Consider the following 16,909-nt stretch of genomic DNA (forward strand, 5'->3'; position numbering starts at 1 on the left):
GAGAGAGGGGGAGAGGGAAAGAGGGGGAGAGGGGAAGAGGAGAGAGGGAGAGGGGGAGAGGGGAAGATGTGATGGAGGGGAAGAGGAGAGAGGGGAAGAGGGACAGAGGGGGAGAGGGAGAGAGGGGGAGAGGGGGAGAGGGGAAGAGGGGGAGAGGGGGAGAGGGAGAGAGGGGGAGAGGGGAAGAGGAGAGAGGGGGAGAGGGAGAGAGGGGGAGAGGGGAAGAGGAGAGGGAGAGGGGGAGAGGGGGAGAGGGGAAGAGTGGGAGAGGGGAAGATGTGATGGAGGGGAAGAGGAGAGAGGGGAAGAGGGACAGAGGGGGAGAGGGAGAGAGGGGGAGAGGGGGAGAGGGGAAGAGGGGGAGAGGGGGAGAGGGAGAGAGGGGGAGAGGGGAAGAGGAGAGAGGGGGAGAGGGAGAGAGGGGGAGAGGGGAAGAGGAGAGGGAGAGGGGGAGAGGGGGAGATATGAGGGAGGGGAAGAGGAGAGAGAGGAAGAAGGAGAGAGGGGGAGAGGGAGAGAGGGGGAGAGGGGACGATGTGAGGGAGGGGAAGAGGAGAGAGAGGAAGAAGGAGAGAGGGGGAGAGGGGGAGAGGGGGAGATGTGAGGGAGGGGAAGAGGAGAGAGGGGGAGAGGGAGAGAGGGGGAGAGGGGGAGAGGGGGAGAGGGGACGATGTGAGGGAGGGGAAGAGGAGAGAGAGGAAGGAGAGAGGGGGAGAGGGAGAGAGGGGGAGAGGGAGAGAGGGGGAGAGGGAGAGAGGGGGAGGGGGGAGAGGGGACGATGTGAGGGAGGGGAAGAGGAGAGAGAGGAAGGAGAGAGGGGAGAGGGAGAGAGGGGGAGAGGGAGAGAGGGGGAGAGGGAGAGAGGGGGAGAGGGGGAGATGTGAGGGAGGGGAAGAGGAGAGAGGGGGAGAGGGAGAAGAGGGGGAGGGGGAGAGAGGGGGGAGGGGGAGATGTGAGGGAGGGGAAGAGGAGAGAGGGGGAGAGGGAGAGAGGGGGAGAGGGAGAGAGGGGGGAGGGGGAGAGGGGGAGATGTGAGGGAGGGGAAGAGGAGAGAGGGGGAGAGGGAGAGAGGGGGAGAGGGAGAGAGGGGGGAGGGGGAGAGGGGGAGATGTGAGGGAGGGGAAGAGGAGAGAGGGGGAGAGGGAGAGAGGGGGAAAGGGAGAGAGGGGGGGAGGGGGGTAGGGGGAGAGGGGGAGATGTGAGGGAGGGGAAGAGGAGAGAGCGGAAGAAGGAGAGAGGGGGAGAGGGAGAGAGGGGGAGAAGGAGAGAGGGGGAGAGGGGGAGAGGGGGAGATGTGAGGGAGGGGAAGAGGACAGAGGGGAAGATTTGCGGGAGGAGGAGAGGGAGAGAGCGGGAGAGGGAGAGAGGGGGAGGGGAAGAGGAGAGAGTGGACAAGCCACTTAACAAATTATTTTTTTAAGAAATTAAGTTTAATTTTTAAAAGTCTTCCCTTGCCGGTGAGTTGTGGCGAGTACCAAGAAGGCGTTTCCACATTGGGGGGCGGAGGGGAGAGCCCGCTACCCAGTACTAGCCCGAGCCCGAGAGGCGGGCCTGGCCCCGCCCCGCCCCGCCCTCTTTACGACAGGCCGGATTGCGGCGCCCAATATGGCAGCGCCCAGGGTACCGGCAGCTACTCCCGCGACTCCGGCGCCAAGGCAGAGCTGCTGAGCTACCGAGTGACTAACTTGTGCCCGGTCTCTCCGCCGGAGTCTCTGACCCCCTCGGTCCCGCTCGCGCCGCGCCATGAGTCTGCGGGAGCTGCTGCGCCGGCCCCCCCGCCCGGGACCGCCGGGCGCACTGTGGCGGACGCTGCTGCGGCCGCCCCCTGCGCCTCGGCGGAGCCTCTTCTCGGGGTCCCCGACCCACTGGAACCAGGTGGTGTCGGAGGCCGAGAAGATCGTGGGTTACCCGACCTCGTTCATGAGTCTTCGTTGCCTCCTGAGCGACGAGCTCAGCAACATCGCCATGCAGGTGCGCAAGCTGGTCGGAACGCGCCATCCGCTGCTCTACACGGCCAGGTGAGCCCGCGCGCGCCCCCCGCCCCGCTGTGCCGCGCCGCGCTCCCAACGCGCACTTGGGCGTCCGCGCGCCGTCTGTGCGGCGCGCGCTGTTTCTGCGGGCTTCTGTCCCGCGTCTCAGGCCGGGAGGACGAGCCTGCCCATCGTTAGAGTCCGCTCTCGCTCTTGTGGGTGGTAGAGAGGGAAAGCCCTGTCTTGGTCCTCCTTCATTATTTTCTTTTCTTTCTTTCTTTTTTTTTTTTTCTCTGTGAGACCGCCTCTAACTTATTGTTTGGACGGAGTTCTTTGCACGTTCTCTCTTTTTCGTCCTCTTCCCCCCCACCCCCCATTACCCTGTAAGCTTGAGAAGCTTAAAAAAAAAGAGGCTGTTTTTGTGCTTTTTTGAATCTCTCTACTTTTCGCAGTCTGAAAGATCCTGCAATGGTTTGTCATTTCTCTTTCCAGCGCATTTTACAGATGACAAGCAGCTAGTTAGCGTCTGAAATCGGACTTGAACTTGAGTCTTCCGAAATTAAGGCGTGAGGCACTATCCCCTTGAGACGATCACCCGCGCCTACCTCATGCAAAGTAATGAATTCGCGCTAGTTTCCTTCAGACTTTGCTTAAGAGGCCCTTCCATGAATCTCTCCATCTAGAAAAAACGTCCGGGAACGTTCTCTCTGGGTCTCTCTTATTCCTTGTGTTTTGTCTCTTTGTGTGCGTTTTATTCCTCCTAACTCGGGCTTTTTGGGAAGGAAGACGTATGAAAGTTTTGGAAGAAGTTGGCTCCCACGTGAATCCTCCGGGGGTACGGAACCCTGTTTTTGCTTTACAATTACAATAAACTTTGCCCCTTGGCTTGGTGATAGGTTCAAGCCTGCAAATTTTGAGAAACCTCTCAACACTGGCCGGCCATTCAAACTTCTTGAACCTCAACAGCAAATCTTTGGTGTAGGTGCTGTTATCATTCTCGTTTTTTGGATGGGAAAACTGAGGCACAGAGATTAGTTGACTTGCTCAGTTGAATTTGAACTCAACTCTTCTTGATACCAAACAGTGTATTGTTAACATTACCAGGTGTCTATGACATCAGGAATCCTTTAAGTAAAAATTCCACAACGCAACTTTCTCCATTGAAATTTCAGTACATCATAGGTAGATAAATCAAATGGGAATTTGGGAGGAATTTGGTGGAAACTGCCAGTAACACAGAAAAAATTTAGAAATTTAGAAATGCATAAAATATTTGTAAATTATCAACATGTTTTGTCTTTTAATACTAGAATAATTCGGGGCAGCTAGGGGGCGCAGTGGATAGAGCACCAGCCCTGAATTCAGGAGGACCCGAGTTCAAATCTGGTCTCAGAAACTTAACAGTTCTTAGCTGTGTGACCCTGGGAAAGTCACTTAACCCCAGCATCAGAAAAGGAAAAAAGAAAAAAAATACTATAATAATTCAAACTTCTTATATTAAGAGAGGAACAAAAAATTTTACAGGAATTTTCAAGATCGCCCGGGGCAGGGGTGTACCTTTAACCCATGCATTGTGAAAGAGGTAACTATAATGAGTCTTTTAATGTTATGACTAAGAAGAAGAATTATTGATCAAACCTAATAAGAAATCAGAATTGTTTCATCATTTTGAGTTTTGTATTTAAAAGATAGGAAAATCTGGCTTTGGGTCAATTTAGAAACTTCGGAGGGACGCTGGTTGTGGTAGAAGGATGAATGAGGTTGTTGTTTGTCCTTTGTTCTCTTGAGGACCTTGACCTTAGGGAGGTGATGCCGGGCTATGCAAGTGAATTGGATTTAAGTGAGGGAGGGCTGTGCTGGGACACCCACCTCACTTTTCCCTCCAGAGCTTGGCTTTTTTAAACTAAAATCTTCCCGGGTTTCATTTTAACTGAGGCTACACTCATTCAGTGATTAAAACTAGGGGCTATAGAGGCAAAAAAAATCCCCTCTTTCACTTAATTAAAAAATAGTAATGGACTGAGATGGGTCCTCACATGTCCCAATCCTAGCTCTGAGCAAGTCAAGTAACTTCTATGCCTCAGTTTTCCCATTAAAAAAAAAAAAAAAATGAGAACAATAATAGCACCTACACCTTGCTGTGAGGATCAAAATGTTGAGGTTCAAGAGGTTTGAATGGCCGGCCAGTGTCGAGAGGTTTCTCAAAAGAATTTGCAGGCCTGAACCTATCTCTAAGTCAAGGGGCAAAGTTTATTGTAATTGTAAAGCCAACTGAAGCAGGCTAAGTTCCAAAAGCATTTAGCTCTTCCTCTGCCAGTTTCTCTGTTGGAAGATGGTAGTTGGGAGATAGTGAAAATGGTTTTAACTTAGAAGTGGTTTCCTTTGTTTACATTTCCCACAGAACTCATCCTAGTTATCTGTTGCTAACTACAGAGGAGAAATCAAACAGCCACTAGTTGGGAATTTTGATATTAATATTTAGAATGGCATAAAGATTAAGACAAGCTGTTTCAAGAATTGTTGGTTCATTTTATTAAGAAATGAGCAGGGGCAGTTAGGTGGCATAGTGGTTAGAGCATCAGCCCTGCCGGCAGGAGGACTTGAGTTCAAATTTAGTCTTAGACACATAAGACTTCCTGGCTGTGTGACCCTGGGCAGGTCACTTTACCTCAATTGCCTCAGCCAAAAAAAAAAAAAAGAAAGAAAGAAAGAAAAAGAAAAGAAATGAGTAGCATGGTTTGTCTAGTAGAAAACACACTGACCTAGATAATCAGCAAGCCTGGGTTCTAGTTCTGGATCTGACATAATTTTGCTGGGTGATTCTGGCCAGTGTCTTAAATGAGATTCCTCATTTGATAAATCCTGAAGGTTAGAATAATTTCTCTGACTTCATTCCAAGAGTCAACTTTCACCTTAGACTCACAGGGAAAATCTTTCAAAATAAATATCTGGTAGACACCTGCATAATTTTTGCAGAACATGTCAAGTTTCATTAGAATATTTTCAGTAGCATTTAAAGACAGTTTTACCAAGAAGCATTAATACCAAAATGTTTCAATTATAACAAATGGTTCACTTTTATCAGCAGGAATTTATGAGTTGCATCTCTTTTCATATATAAAAGTTTAATAGAAGTATTCAAAATCAGGTCAGGAAGGCAGTAATAATTGTTGAACAGGTTGTGATGTATAATTCAGAGTAAAACATTACGGACATGTTACAAATCACTCAAGTGATATACTCTCATGTAGCAGGGACCTTCAGAGAATATCTAGCAAAACTCAAAGTGAGGTAACAGAAGCATATCATGAAGTTAAATTAGTATGTATGTTTTAGATTAGAAAGAAGTCTATTCCTCTAAATTTTCATCAACACTCTCCAGAACTTGAACTCCCTTTCCTAGTATCTGATTTATATGGATTTAGATAAGGCTGACAAATTGAAGATCTGATATTCATCAAATTTAGTTAAGATGGAAACATAATTTCAATTATTTTTGAAAGAATGGTTTTGGGGACTCAGGAAAATGGCATTTATTAAACTAAACTAGTGTTCTTGCTTACTAAAAGCAATTAAGTTTTGTAGTGTAAACAAGTGTTAACTTTTAAATGATTACACTAAGCAACAAATCTATAATGTAACTGGAAAAATCGGTGAAGCATAGAATATATATCTATTGTCTTGTTGGTAAATGTAATTGTAGGAATCAAATAATTAGAGGCAAAAATTTCATTTTAAGTACTCTATTTTTAAAATTTATTATGTAATTTTAAAAAAGTTATAGCTTTTTATTGACAAAACATATGCATGGGTAATTTTTCAACATTGACCCTTACAAATACTTTGTTCCAACTTTTCCCCTCCTTCCCTCCACTCCCTCCCCTGGATGGCAGGTAGTCCCATACATGTTAAATATGTTAAAGTATATGTTAAATTTAGTATATGTAAGTACTCTAATTTTTAATAATTGTCAGTAATTTCATTGAACCAACATTTTACCACATTGTTCTTGCAAAATATTGCAAGATTTTTTCTGTATTTAGTACAGCTCTGCAATGTGACAAACTTTTGTGAGGCATTTTCAAATTGAACATATGAATTGCTTAATTGTTGCCTTGTGATGCCTTTTTAGTAGTAGATTCTTGAAGGTTTATATATAAGATTATAGTTAAAATCTTAATGGTTTGTGCTGTAGTTTCCCAATTCATAAATTTTAAACCAAAATATTTATATTTACTCTTCATTTCTGAAATGAATAAAATTTTATTGATTCCTTCCATATAATATAATCAAATTATAAACAGTTAAATGGTTTAATAATGCCATAAAGAATTCATAATTCAAGTTTTGTTTTTATAATTTTTCAGATTTGTATGACAATATTTGGAAATAATTTTCAATCTCACACCATTTAATCTGAAATTTTTGCTATATATATATATATAGCTTCATGCTATATGCATGAAGAACTAGATTACATTATGAGTACTTGTGATTTTCACAATCAGAATTGGGAGGAAATATATGCTACATGTTGTATGTACTGGAGTATATGCACACTATATATAGATATAGATATATAAATATCTGTATATATCTTCTGAGGGAAAGGTTATCTGAATTTAAATCTACATAGCATATAATCACATGTAAACTGGTTCTGTAAAATTGCAAAATCATGCAGTAAAGTCTGCCCTGCATAACTATCAGATTTTCTGGTCACCAGTGTCATTTTTTCTGTAAACATCTTGGTAAGCTTGATAAGAAAAAACACCTCCAAGAAAGCTGCTTACCTCATGCTTTATTCTCCTCACTTGTCTGTACAGGGACTTTTTCCCATCCACCAAAACCTTTCTGCCAAGAAAAGGAAAAACAATACATATTTCAGTTGGTAACTGTTCCCAGATCTTTCTTGGATAGATGATAATTATGCCATTTACAACAATGTAGCAATTAGCTGATTTGTTTTTCCCTTGTTCTTTTAGGTATTAAGTATCTCTCTGTAGTGTACATTTACAATTAGGTATGTGAGTCCTTATTAATCAATCACATGTTTGAGTGCCCACTATTTGCAAAGATCTGTAAGATACTGTTCTTACTCTGAAGGAGTTTGTGGCCTATTTAGAAAGATAAAACATGGGTAGGTAATGCAATTGAATTTAATAAATTTATTTAGCCTACTCTATTCCAGAGGCCTTTCTAGGTGCTGAGGTTGTGAAAGCAGGTATAAAACCATCTTTGCCCTCTAAGTCGCATTATGTAGAGGGTGGGAGGGAAGGGGAGATAGTATATACACAGATAAATTACACACATATACACATACATATATTATATGCCATATATATAGACTTATTTGTATATATACACATGTATATAGATTGATTTTATCTCTGTGCATGTTATATGTATGTTTATAAGTATCTTGCATATACACATATACATGCATGTGTGCATGCAATATACAAAGTGATTTTCAGGTCAGAAGGTGATATATCAGAAACACTAACAACCAGGTAATCAGCAAAGGTCTCTTGTAGGAAGGTGTACTTGAGCTGGACCAGAGAGAGATGGAGAATCAGTGACAAGAATGGAGAGCAGCAAGCCAGCTATGGTGGCTGAAATCTGAAGTGATTGAGAGGGAATCTGTATAATCAGCCTGGAAAAATAGGTTAGAGTCAGACAGTGAAGGACTTTAACTACCAAACCAAGAAATCTGTTTTTATCCTAGAGACATTAGGGAGCTTTTGAAGCATCTTGAACAGGAGAGTGATATAGGCACGCCTATTTTGAAAAATGTTGATTTTTTTTTTTTTTTTTTTTTCCCTCTGTGAAAAATGAATTGGAGAGAGCAGATACTGGAGTGCAGGAAATCCAGTTAGAAAACTGACATAATGGTCCAGATGACAGGTGATAACTGGGGAGGTCAGAAGAGGATGAACTTGAGAATTACAGTGTTAGAATCCAACAGTCAATAAACTTTAAGTGCCTGCTATGTGTCACATTGTGCTACATGTTGGAGAGACAAAAAGAGGTAAAAGACAGTCCTTGCCCTCAAAGAGCTTATAGTTTCCTAGGGAAAATGGTAGGCCAGTGTGTGTGTGTGTGTGTGTGTGTGTGTGTGTGTGTGTGTGTGTGTGTATAATAGCAAGTTATTATTCAAAATAAATAGAAATTAATTAACAGAGGAAAGGCCCTGGAATTAAGAAGAGTTGGGAAAGGCTTCCTGTAGGAGGTGTGATTTTAATTTGTATTAAGGGAATCCAGAGAAGTCAGTAATTGAAGTGGAGGGGGGAGAGCATTCCAGCCATAGGTGACAGAGAAAATGCCCAGAGCAGAGACAGGCAAAGTGTTTGTGGAACAGGCCAGAAGCCAGTGTCACTAGATTGAAAAGAACATGAAAGGAATAAGGTGTAAGAATACTGGAAAGATAGGAGGGAGCTAGATTATGAAGGGCTTTGAATGCCAAACAGTGCATTTTGCATTTAATCTTGGAGATGATGCAAAAGATTGACATGATTGGACCTTCATCTAGGAAAATCACTTTACTGGATAAATGGAGAATGGATAGGAGTGGGGAGAGACTTGAGGCTGTTGGATCCAACATCAGATTACTACAGTAATCCAGGCATGAAATGAGTGCCTGCACCAGAATGGTGGTAGGATCAGTGGAGAGAAGGGAACATATTTGAGAGATGTTGCAAAGGTGAAAGGCCTTGGGAGTAGATTGGTTATGGAGCAGCAAGGGTTGAGAGATATTAAGAAATCCGATAGAACTCATAGATAGTTATATTGCTGGATAGGGATAATGGTGTTACACTCTATAATAACGGGGAATGTAGGAGACAAGGAGGGTTTAGGAAAAAAGATAATGGGTTCTGTTTTAGACATAGTGAGTTTAAGCTATCTACAGGACACCAGTTCAAGATATTTCAAATTTGGAGATCAGTAGAGAGAGACAGGATAGGTAGATTTGCCAATCATCAGCCTAGAGATACTGATGAAGTCAAGTAAAATAGTGTAGAGGGAGAAGAGAAAAAGCCTAGAACAGAACTTTGAGGGACATTTGTGGTTAAAGGGTGATTTGGAAGCAATTAAGGCAGAAAAGAAGTGATCAGGTAGGTAGCAGAGAACCAAAAAAGAGGGTTGTCTTAGATAACTGTATAAATATGTATACATATATTGTATTTAATATATACATTAACATATTTAACATGAATTGGATTACCTTCCATCTAGGGGAGGGGGTGAAGGGAAAGAGGGGAAAAGTTGGAACAGAAGGTTTTGCAAGGGTCAATGTTGAAAAATTATTCATGCATATGTTTTGTAAATAAAAAACTATAATAATAATTTGAAAAAAGAAATAAGCATGAGCTGCAATATAAAAAGATAATGACCAGCAGAATAATGAAGAAAAAGAAAAAGGATTGTCTTCAAAACCCAAAGAGCAGAGAATATTAGGGAAGAAAGAGTGATCAGCAGTGTAATGTGGAAAGCAGTGAGACCAAGGAGATAGTGTTTGAAAAAAGGCCATTAGATTAAGTGACTAAAATTTCACTAGCAGCTTTGGAGAGAATAGTTTAATTGGAACCAAAAAGTCTGAAACTGGATTATAAAGGTTTAAGAAGAAGTGAATGGAGAGAAAGTAGAAGCAACTATTGTAAATGGTCTTCAAGAAGAGTTTTTACCATATTAGAAAAGGTAAAAGAGAGGACCATAGTTAGCAAAAATAGAAGGATCTTCGAGTGAGGATTTTTTTCAGAGTGAGAAAGACGTGCACATTTATAAATAGTGGAGGGTAGAGAAAGAGATTGGAAAAAAGTGAGACTTTTTTGGTTTGGAGTTTAATTTTTTCCTGGTTTTCCCCTTTCTGTGTCTTCTTTCACAATATGACTAATGTGAGTGATTGTACACGCATAACCAATCAGATTACTTGCTATCTTGGGAAGAGGAGGGGGAAGGGAAGGAAGGAGAAAAAATGGGAACTCAAAATCTTATTATTTTTTTTTTTAATTTTTTATTTTATTTTATAATTATAACATTTTTTGACAGTACATATGCATGGGTAATTTTTTACAACATTATCCCTTGCACTTACTTCTATTCAGATTTTTTCCCTTCCTCCCCCAACCCCCTCCCCCAGATGGCAAGCAGTCTTATATATGTTAAATATATTACAGTATAATTTAGATACAATATATGTGTGTAGAACCGAATTTTTTGTTGCACAGGAAGAATTGGATTCAGAAGGTAAAAATAACAGTTTACATTCATTTCCCAGTGTTCCTTTTCTGGATGTAGCTGGTTCTGTCCATCATTAATCAATTGGAATTGGATTAGCTCTTCTCTATGTTGAAGAAATCCACTTCCATCAGCATACATCCTCGTACAGTATCATTGTTGAAGTGTATAATGATCTTCTTGTTCTGCTCGTTTCACTCAGCATCAGTTGATGTAAGTCTCTCCAAGCCTCTCTGTATTTCTCCTGTTGGTCATTTCTTATAGAACAATAATATTCCATAACATTCATATACCATAGTTTACCCAACCATTCTCCAATTGATGGACATCCATTCATCTTCCAGCTTCTAGCCACTATGAAAAGGGCTGCCACAAACATTTTGGCACATACAGGACCCTTTCCCTTCTCTAGTAGTTCCTTGGGGTATAAGCCCAGTAGTAGTATGGCTGGGTCAAAGGGTATGCACATTTTGATAACTTTTTGGGCATAATTCCAGATTGCTCTCCAGAATGGTTGGATTCTTTCACAACTCCACCAACAATGCATCAGTGTCCCAGTTTTCCCACAGCCCCTCCAACATTCATCGTTATTTGTTCCTGTCATCTTAGCCAATCTGACAGGTGTGTAATGATACCTCAGAGTTGTCTTAATTTGCATTTCTCTGATCAATAGTGATTTGGAACAAAATCTTATTTTTTTAAAAAAGTTAAAAACTATCTTTACACATAATTGGAAAAAATTAAATTCTGTTTCAAAAAAATAAGTGAAAGAATTCATAAGATGTGGCAATTAGTTGAGATTTACATAGGTAGTAAGTATGGAGGATGAAAGATGGTATTGGAGTGAGGATTGAGGCATGTTGAAGGATGATAGGAATTAAATGAGAGGAGAAAAAGCAATGTTCTGAAAAAGTTTAGTATTAACAAAGGTACTTGTATATAGAACACTGAGTAGATCAGTTTGGATAAAATGTTTTGGGTTTGAGCAGGGCAGTGTTATAAAGGAAAAATGAGACCAGATTATAGATCTGATTGTAGAGGATTGTAGATCTGATTGTAGACCAGATTGTAGAGGATTTCGAATGTCATGTTCTTAGTCCATGAAATTGGTCTTATCTTGTAAGCTCTGAGGAGCCTTTGGAAGATTTTGAGCAAAGGAATGATGTAGTGAAAATGATCAAAGAACTAGAGGTTAGAGCTATATAATTAGTTAAAGGTTATATATATATATATATATATATATATATATATATATATATATATATATATATATATATATATATATATATATATATATATATATATATATATATATATATATATATATATATATATATATATTTATCACTAGATTTGTTCTAAACAACCACAGATATATAGATATAGATACAGTATAGATAAGTAGATAGATATAGATGTCTTTTTACACAAATAGGGTGGTACAGTGGATAGAATGCTAGGTTTGGAGTCAGAAAGACTCATTTTCCTGAGTTTAGGCTTGGCCTCATACACTTACTATGTAACAGTGGGAAAATTACTTAATTCTGCTTCAATTCCTGTAAAATGATTAGGAAAAAAGTAAGTGGCAAACCCTTCCAGTACCAAGAAAACTCCAAGTGGTATAACAAAGAGTCAGTTACAAGTGAAAAATGACTGAATGATAACTGCTTCCAAAAATATGGATTATATTTGTAAGTTTTGCCATTGTGGTAGCATTTTTTTCTGAATATATATTTACTCATTTAAATGAGTAATAGCACAGAAATAATATCTTTGTAGAATTAGATAATAGTTCATGGAGCTGGTTCTATTAGACCTGGGCATAGGATTTCAAACAGTGGATCTACAAAGCAGTAGTAGTTATACAAGGAAGAGGAAATGACCTGAGTGAAGGGCTCAGATGAAATGAGGTATAAGATGGGTTTGGGAAATGACTAGTACATTAATTAGTTCATCTAGGTCATCTGGTACAGATTATCCTTTAGGTAGTCATGAGTCATTGGAGGGTTGTTTGTTTTGTTTTGTTTTAAAGCAAAGGAGGAAAATTTGAGAATAAAATACATTATAATTTGTAATTTAAAAATTTTTTATATTTCCTTTTTTTCATTAAAGCCTTTTATTTTCAAAACATGCATGGATAAGTTTTCAACATTGATCCTTGCAATACATTGTGTTCCAAATTTTCCCCTTCCCCTAGATGGCAAGCAATCCAATATATATTAAACATTATAATTTGTATTTTTATATATGTTTAAATAGTAATCATCTTTTAAAAGTTGTGAACAGGTGGCCAACCTTAAGCAGACATCTATATTACTATGAAAGCAGAACCTAATGGAACTAAATTTTATTACTGGCTCAGGAGAACAGCCTTTTTTTCTCTTTTACTTGGTTCCTAAAAAGAATTCTCATTACCTAGTTTCTACCTAGAATAGGTTTAAGAATCCTGGACCTAGATAATCTAGTGATTTATAGCCATTGTCTCAAAGAGAGCAGGCAAACAGGAACAATTGAGATTATGGATCAAATTTTGATTGCAGGTTCCTGGGAGGGTAGGGTAGAGGAAGGTAAGGAATCTGCTTTGAGATCTCCCTGATAATTACTTGAGGATTAGACTAGATGATGTTGCGAGTTACTTAACAAATATCAAGACTAGAATTTGAGTAACCCAAGACTAATATTAACAGTTAATACATTCCCTTTGCTTCAAAATATCACCTGGCTGTTTGAAGTTTAGCTACTTAATCTGAAAGTCCCCCATTTAGGGATTAGTTGGTGTTTAATAAACTATAAAAATGAAGATATCTTTTGGAAAGTTTATATATTCTTTGGAGATTTGATTCCCACCTTGTGTGAATTTGTTTAATGCTTTAAATAACTGCTTCCGGAGAGCTGTTGCTATACTAAAGGAAGCTAGGTTACAAAGTTGATAGAGTGCCAGTTCTGGAGTCTGGAAAACTCATATTCCTGAATTCAAGTCCAGCCTCAAACACATACTAGCTGTCTGATCTTGAGTAAGTCACTTCATCCTGTTTGCCTTAGTTTCCTCATCTGTCATATGAGCTGCATAAGGAAGTGGCAAGCCACTTCTGTATCTTTGCCAAGAAAATCCTAAATAGAGTCAGGAAGAGTCAGATATTATTGAACAAATGCTTTCAAGTTTAGTAAAATGACTCTTCCTTAATTCATCAGTTTTTACATCTGAGATTCTGTAGAGCAGGTATACTTATAGTTAGGCATGCCTGAGAAGCAGCATGCTATAGATGAAAGATCTCTGATTGGGTTCTGGTTCCTATTCTGCCACCTCTGAGTAGAATAATGTTTGTGTTTTTTTTTTTTTTTTAATTACGCCCCTCCCTTCCCCACAGCTGGAAGTGTTCTTTCCCTTTTGTGAGCTGTCGTGGTATTTTATTTAGATTTTCCCTTGTGTATACACAATATACTTTGTATGATATTTACTTTTAAACTCATCTTATTTCTGTTACTAAATTCAACAAACATTATTAAGTGCCTGCTAGATGTAAACTCTGGTAATACATAAAAGAAGAGATAGTGCAGCTTCTAATATCAGAGAGCTTATAATCTAAAAGAGAAATATAGTATATATACTAATAATGTCCCAAGGTAGAATATGATTAGGGCAAAAGATTTTTACAGGCCACATATTATAAAAAGAATTTGAGAAGTTGCCATTCAGCTGAAAGATGTTAGTGAAGCATACATTGTCAGACAGTTAATGTGTTTATTTGTTTTGCTTAACTGTACTTACTTATTACCATGGAGGCCTTTATCCAGAGATGGGAGCCATTGGGAAGTGGCAGTGATGTAAGCCCCAGCTTACTCTCACCATCTGCTTTCTTGATGTTGGACAGAGCTAAGGGAGATCACTGGACCATGCTAATTGGGTTCACTGCAAATTTATTTAAACTAATCTCAACTGGGATTTCACTAGAGCAAGGCAATCTTTCTACTCTTTCCATTTAATTCCTTGTCCTATTCTATAGCACCTGTTTCAAATCTTCTCATCTTCCTCATGCCTGGAATGCATTTACTCCTCACCTCTTATTTTCTTCTCTGGCTTCTTCCAAGACTTAGCACAATTCTGTCTCCTGTAAGAGGCTTTTTCGGTGCCTTCTCCCAGAGATTACCTTCCATCTTCTCGTGCATATATTTTTCATGTATTTAGCTGTTTACATGTTGTCTTCATTATTAGACTATAAATTTATTGAGCACAGGAGTGTGTTTTTGCTTTTCTTTATATAGCCAGCATTAATTGTAGTGTCTTACTCTTACTACTATAATTAGTATTTAATAAAAAGCTCATTGACTATATATAAATAAAATATAAAAATATAAATAGAATATAAAAAAGAATATTAATAAAAACTTATTTTAAAAAAGAAAAAATTTGAGAGACTGATGCCTTTAATTTAGAATGATCAGGAAAGCTTTTTGGAGGAGCTAGCACCTGTGTTAAGCCTAACAGGAAGGGAAAGTTCTCAAGAAGTGGATGAGAAAGGGGAGCAGTCTCTGAAAATGTTCAGTTAGGAGACTACAGAAGAGATGACTTTAACATAAAGTATGTGAAAAAGGAGTAAAAGATGGGAAGGCTAAACTAATGCCAGATTGTGGAAAGTGTTAATTGCCAGTGTAAGAAGGTTGAATTCTGTCGTATTCTTAAACTGGTTTGTGATCCCATATGGAGTCTCATAACTAATTGAACGTGGAGATTGTGAAGTTATGATTTATCATGTAAATGTTGATTTATACCTATGTGCTTGAGGTTGCAGAAAAAGGGTCACAAGTGGAAAAAGTTTAAGAAGTTCTGCAGTATGAAGGTTTTTGAACAGAGATCAAACTTGTATATTAGAAAGGTTATTTTAGTAGTTTGGGGCAGGATGAATTAGAAAAGGGTAAATTGGAGGTAGGAAAATCAGTTAGAAAGCTATTATAACTAAACAAGAGGTAATGAGGTTCTAAAATAGGGTTAGCTTTGTGAGCAAGGGAGACGTTAATCCTTGAGATAATAGACTGGTTGATTTACTGAAGTAAGTCAGCTGTAACATATTTATGATGTGCCTACTATGTGCCAAGTGCTTTTCTAAGTGCTGAGTATATAAATAAAGTTAAAAGATAGTACCTGCTTTGGAAGAGCTCTCTGTCTAATGGGGAAGACAATGTATAAACTATGTATGGGATAAATTGGAGAAAATCCAATTATCTCAAAGAAGCAGGAATTTAGGGGATTAGGAAAAGCTTCCTGTAGAAGGTGAGGCTTCAAGGAAACTTGGAAAACCTGTAGTTAGAAATGAAGAGGGTGATCATTCTAGGTATGGAGGACAGTCAGTAAAAATGACTGAAATTAGGAAATGTTGTCTTATTCTTTTTTTTTTAATTAATTTTATGATTATAAATTTTTTTTTGACAGTATACATGCATGAGTAATTTTTTTTTTTAACATTATCCCTTGTATTCATTTTTCCAAATTTTCCCCTCCCTTCCTCTACTCCCTCCCCTAGATGACAGGCAATCCCATACATTTTACATGTGTTACAGTATAACCTAGATACAATATATGTGTGTAAATCCAATTTTCTTGTTGCACGTTAAGTATTGGATTCTGAAGGTATAAGTAACCTGGGTAGAAAGACAGTAGTGCTAACAATTTACATTCACTTCCCAGTGTTTCTTCTCTGGGTGTAGTTGTTTTTGTCCATCATTGATCAGCTGGAAGTGAGTTGGATCTTCTTTATGTTGAACATATCCACTTCCATCAGAAATATCTTCATACAGTATTGTTGTTGAAGTGTATAGTGATCTTCTGGTTCTGCTCATTTCACTCAGCAACAGTTGATGTAAGTCTCTCCAAACCTTTCTGAATTCATCCTGCTGATCATTTCTTATAGAGCAATAATATTCCATAACCTTCATATACCATAATTTACCCAACCATTCTCCAATTGATGGACATCCATTCATTTTCCTGTTTCTAGCCACTACAAAAAGAGCTGCCATAAACATTTTGGCACATACAGGTCCCTTTCCCTTCTTTAGTATTTCTTTGGGATATAAGTCCAATAGTAGCACTGCTGGATCAAAGGGTATGCACAATTGGATAACTTTTTGGGCATAGTTCCAAATTGCTCTCCAGAATGGCTGGATTCTTTCACAGCTCCACCAACAATGTATTAGTGACCCAGTTTTCCCACATCCCCTCCAACATTCATCATTATTTGTTCCTGTCATCTTAGCCAATCTGACAGGTGTGTAGTGGTATCTCAGAGTTGTCTTAATTTGCATTTCTCTGATCAGTAGTGATTTGGAACACTCATATGAGTGGATATAGTTTCAATTTCATCATCTGAGAATTGTCTGTTCATATCCTTTGACCATTTATCAATTGGAGAATGGTTTGATTTCTTATAAATTAAGGTCAGTTCTCTATATATTTTGGAAATGAGACATTTATCAAAACCTTTAACTGTAAAAATATTTTCCCAATTTGTTCCCTTCTAATCTTGTTTGCATTAGTATTGTTTGTACAGAAACTTTTTAGTTTGATGTAATAAAAATCTTCCATTTTGTGATCAATAATGATCTCTAGTTCTCCTCTGGTCATAAATTCCTTCCTCCTCCACAGGTCTGAGAGGTAGACTATTCTCTGTTCCTCTAATCTATTTATGATCTCATTCTTTATGCCT

At 39.2% G+C, this 16,909-nt stretch overlaps 1 protein-coding gene across 1 annotated transcript in view; it reads left to right on the forward strand.

The window, feature by feature from the left end:
* Positions 1-1,580: 1,580 nt before the first annotated feature.
* Positions 1,581-16,909, forward strand: part of PDSS2 (decaprenyl diphosphate synthase subunit 2) — a 323,326-nt gene continuing 307,997 nt past the window's right edge. Inside the window, 1 exon segment of the mRNA XM_074310163.1 lies at positions 1,581-2,018. Within this exon segment, the coding sequence (XP_074166264.1) occupies positions 1,744-2,018 (275 nt within the window). The 5' untranslated portion in view covers positions 1,581-1,743.

This window comes from Sminthopsis crassicaudata, chromosome 4 (genome assembly GCF_048593235.1).
Source record: "Sminthopsis crassicaudata isolate SCR6 chromosome 4, ASM4859323v1, whole genome shotgun sequence".
Classification (NCBI taxonomy): domain Eukaryota; kingdom Metazoa; phylum Chordata; class Mammalia; order Dasyuromorphia; family Dasyuridae; genus Sminthopsis; species Sminthopsis crassicaudata.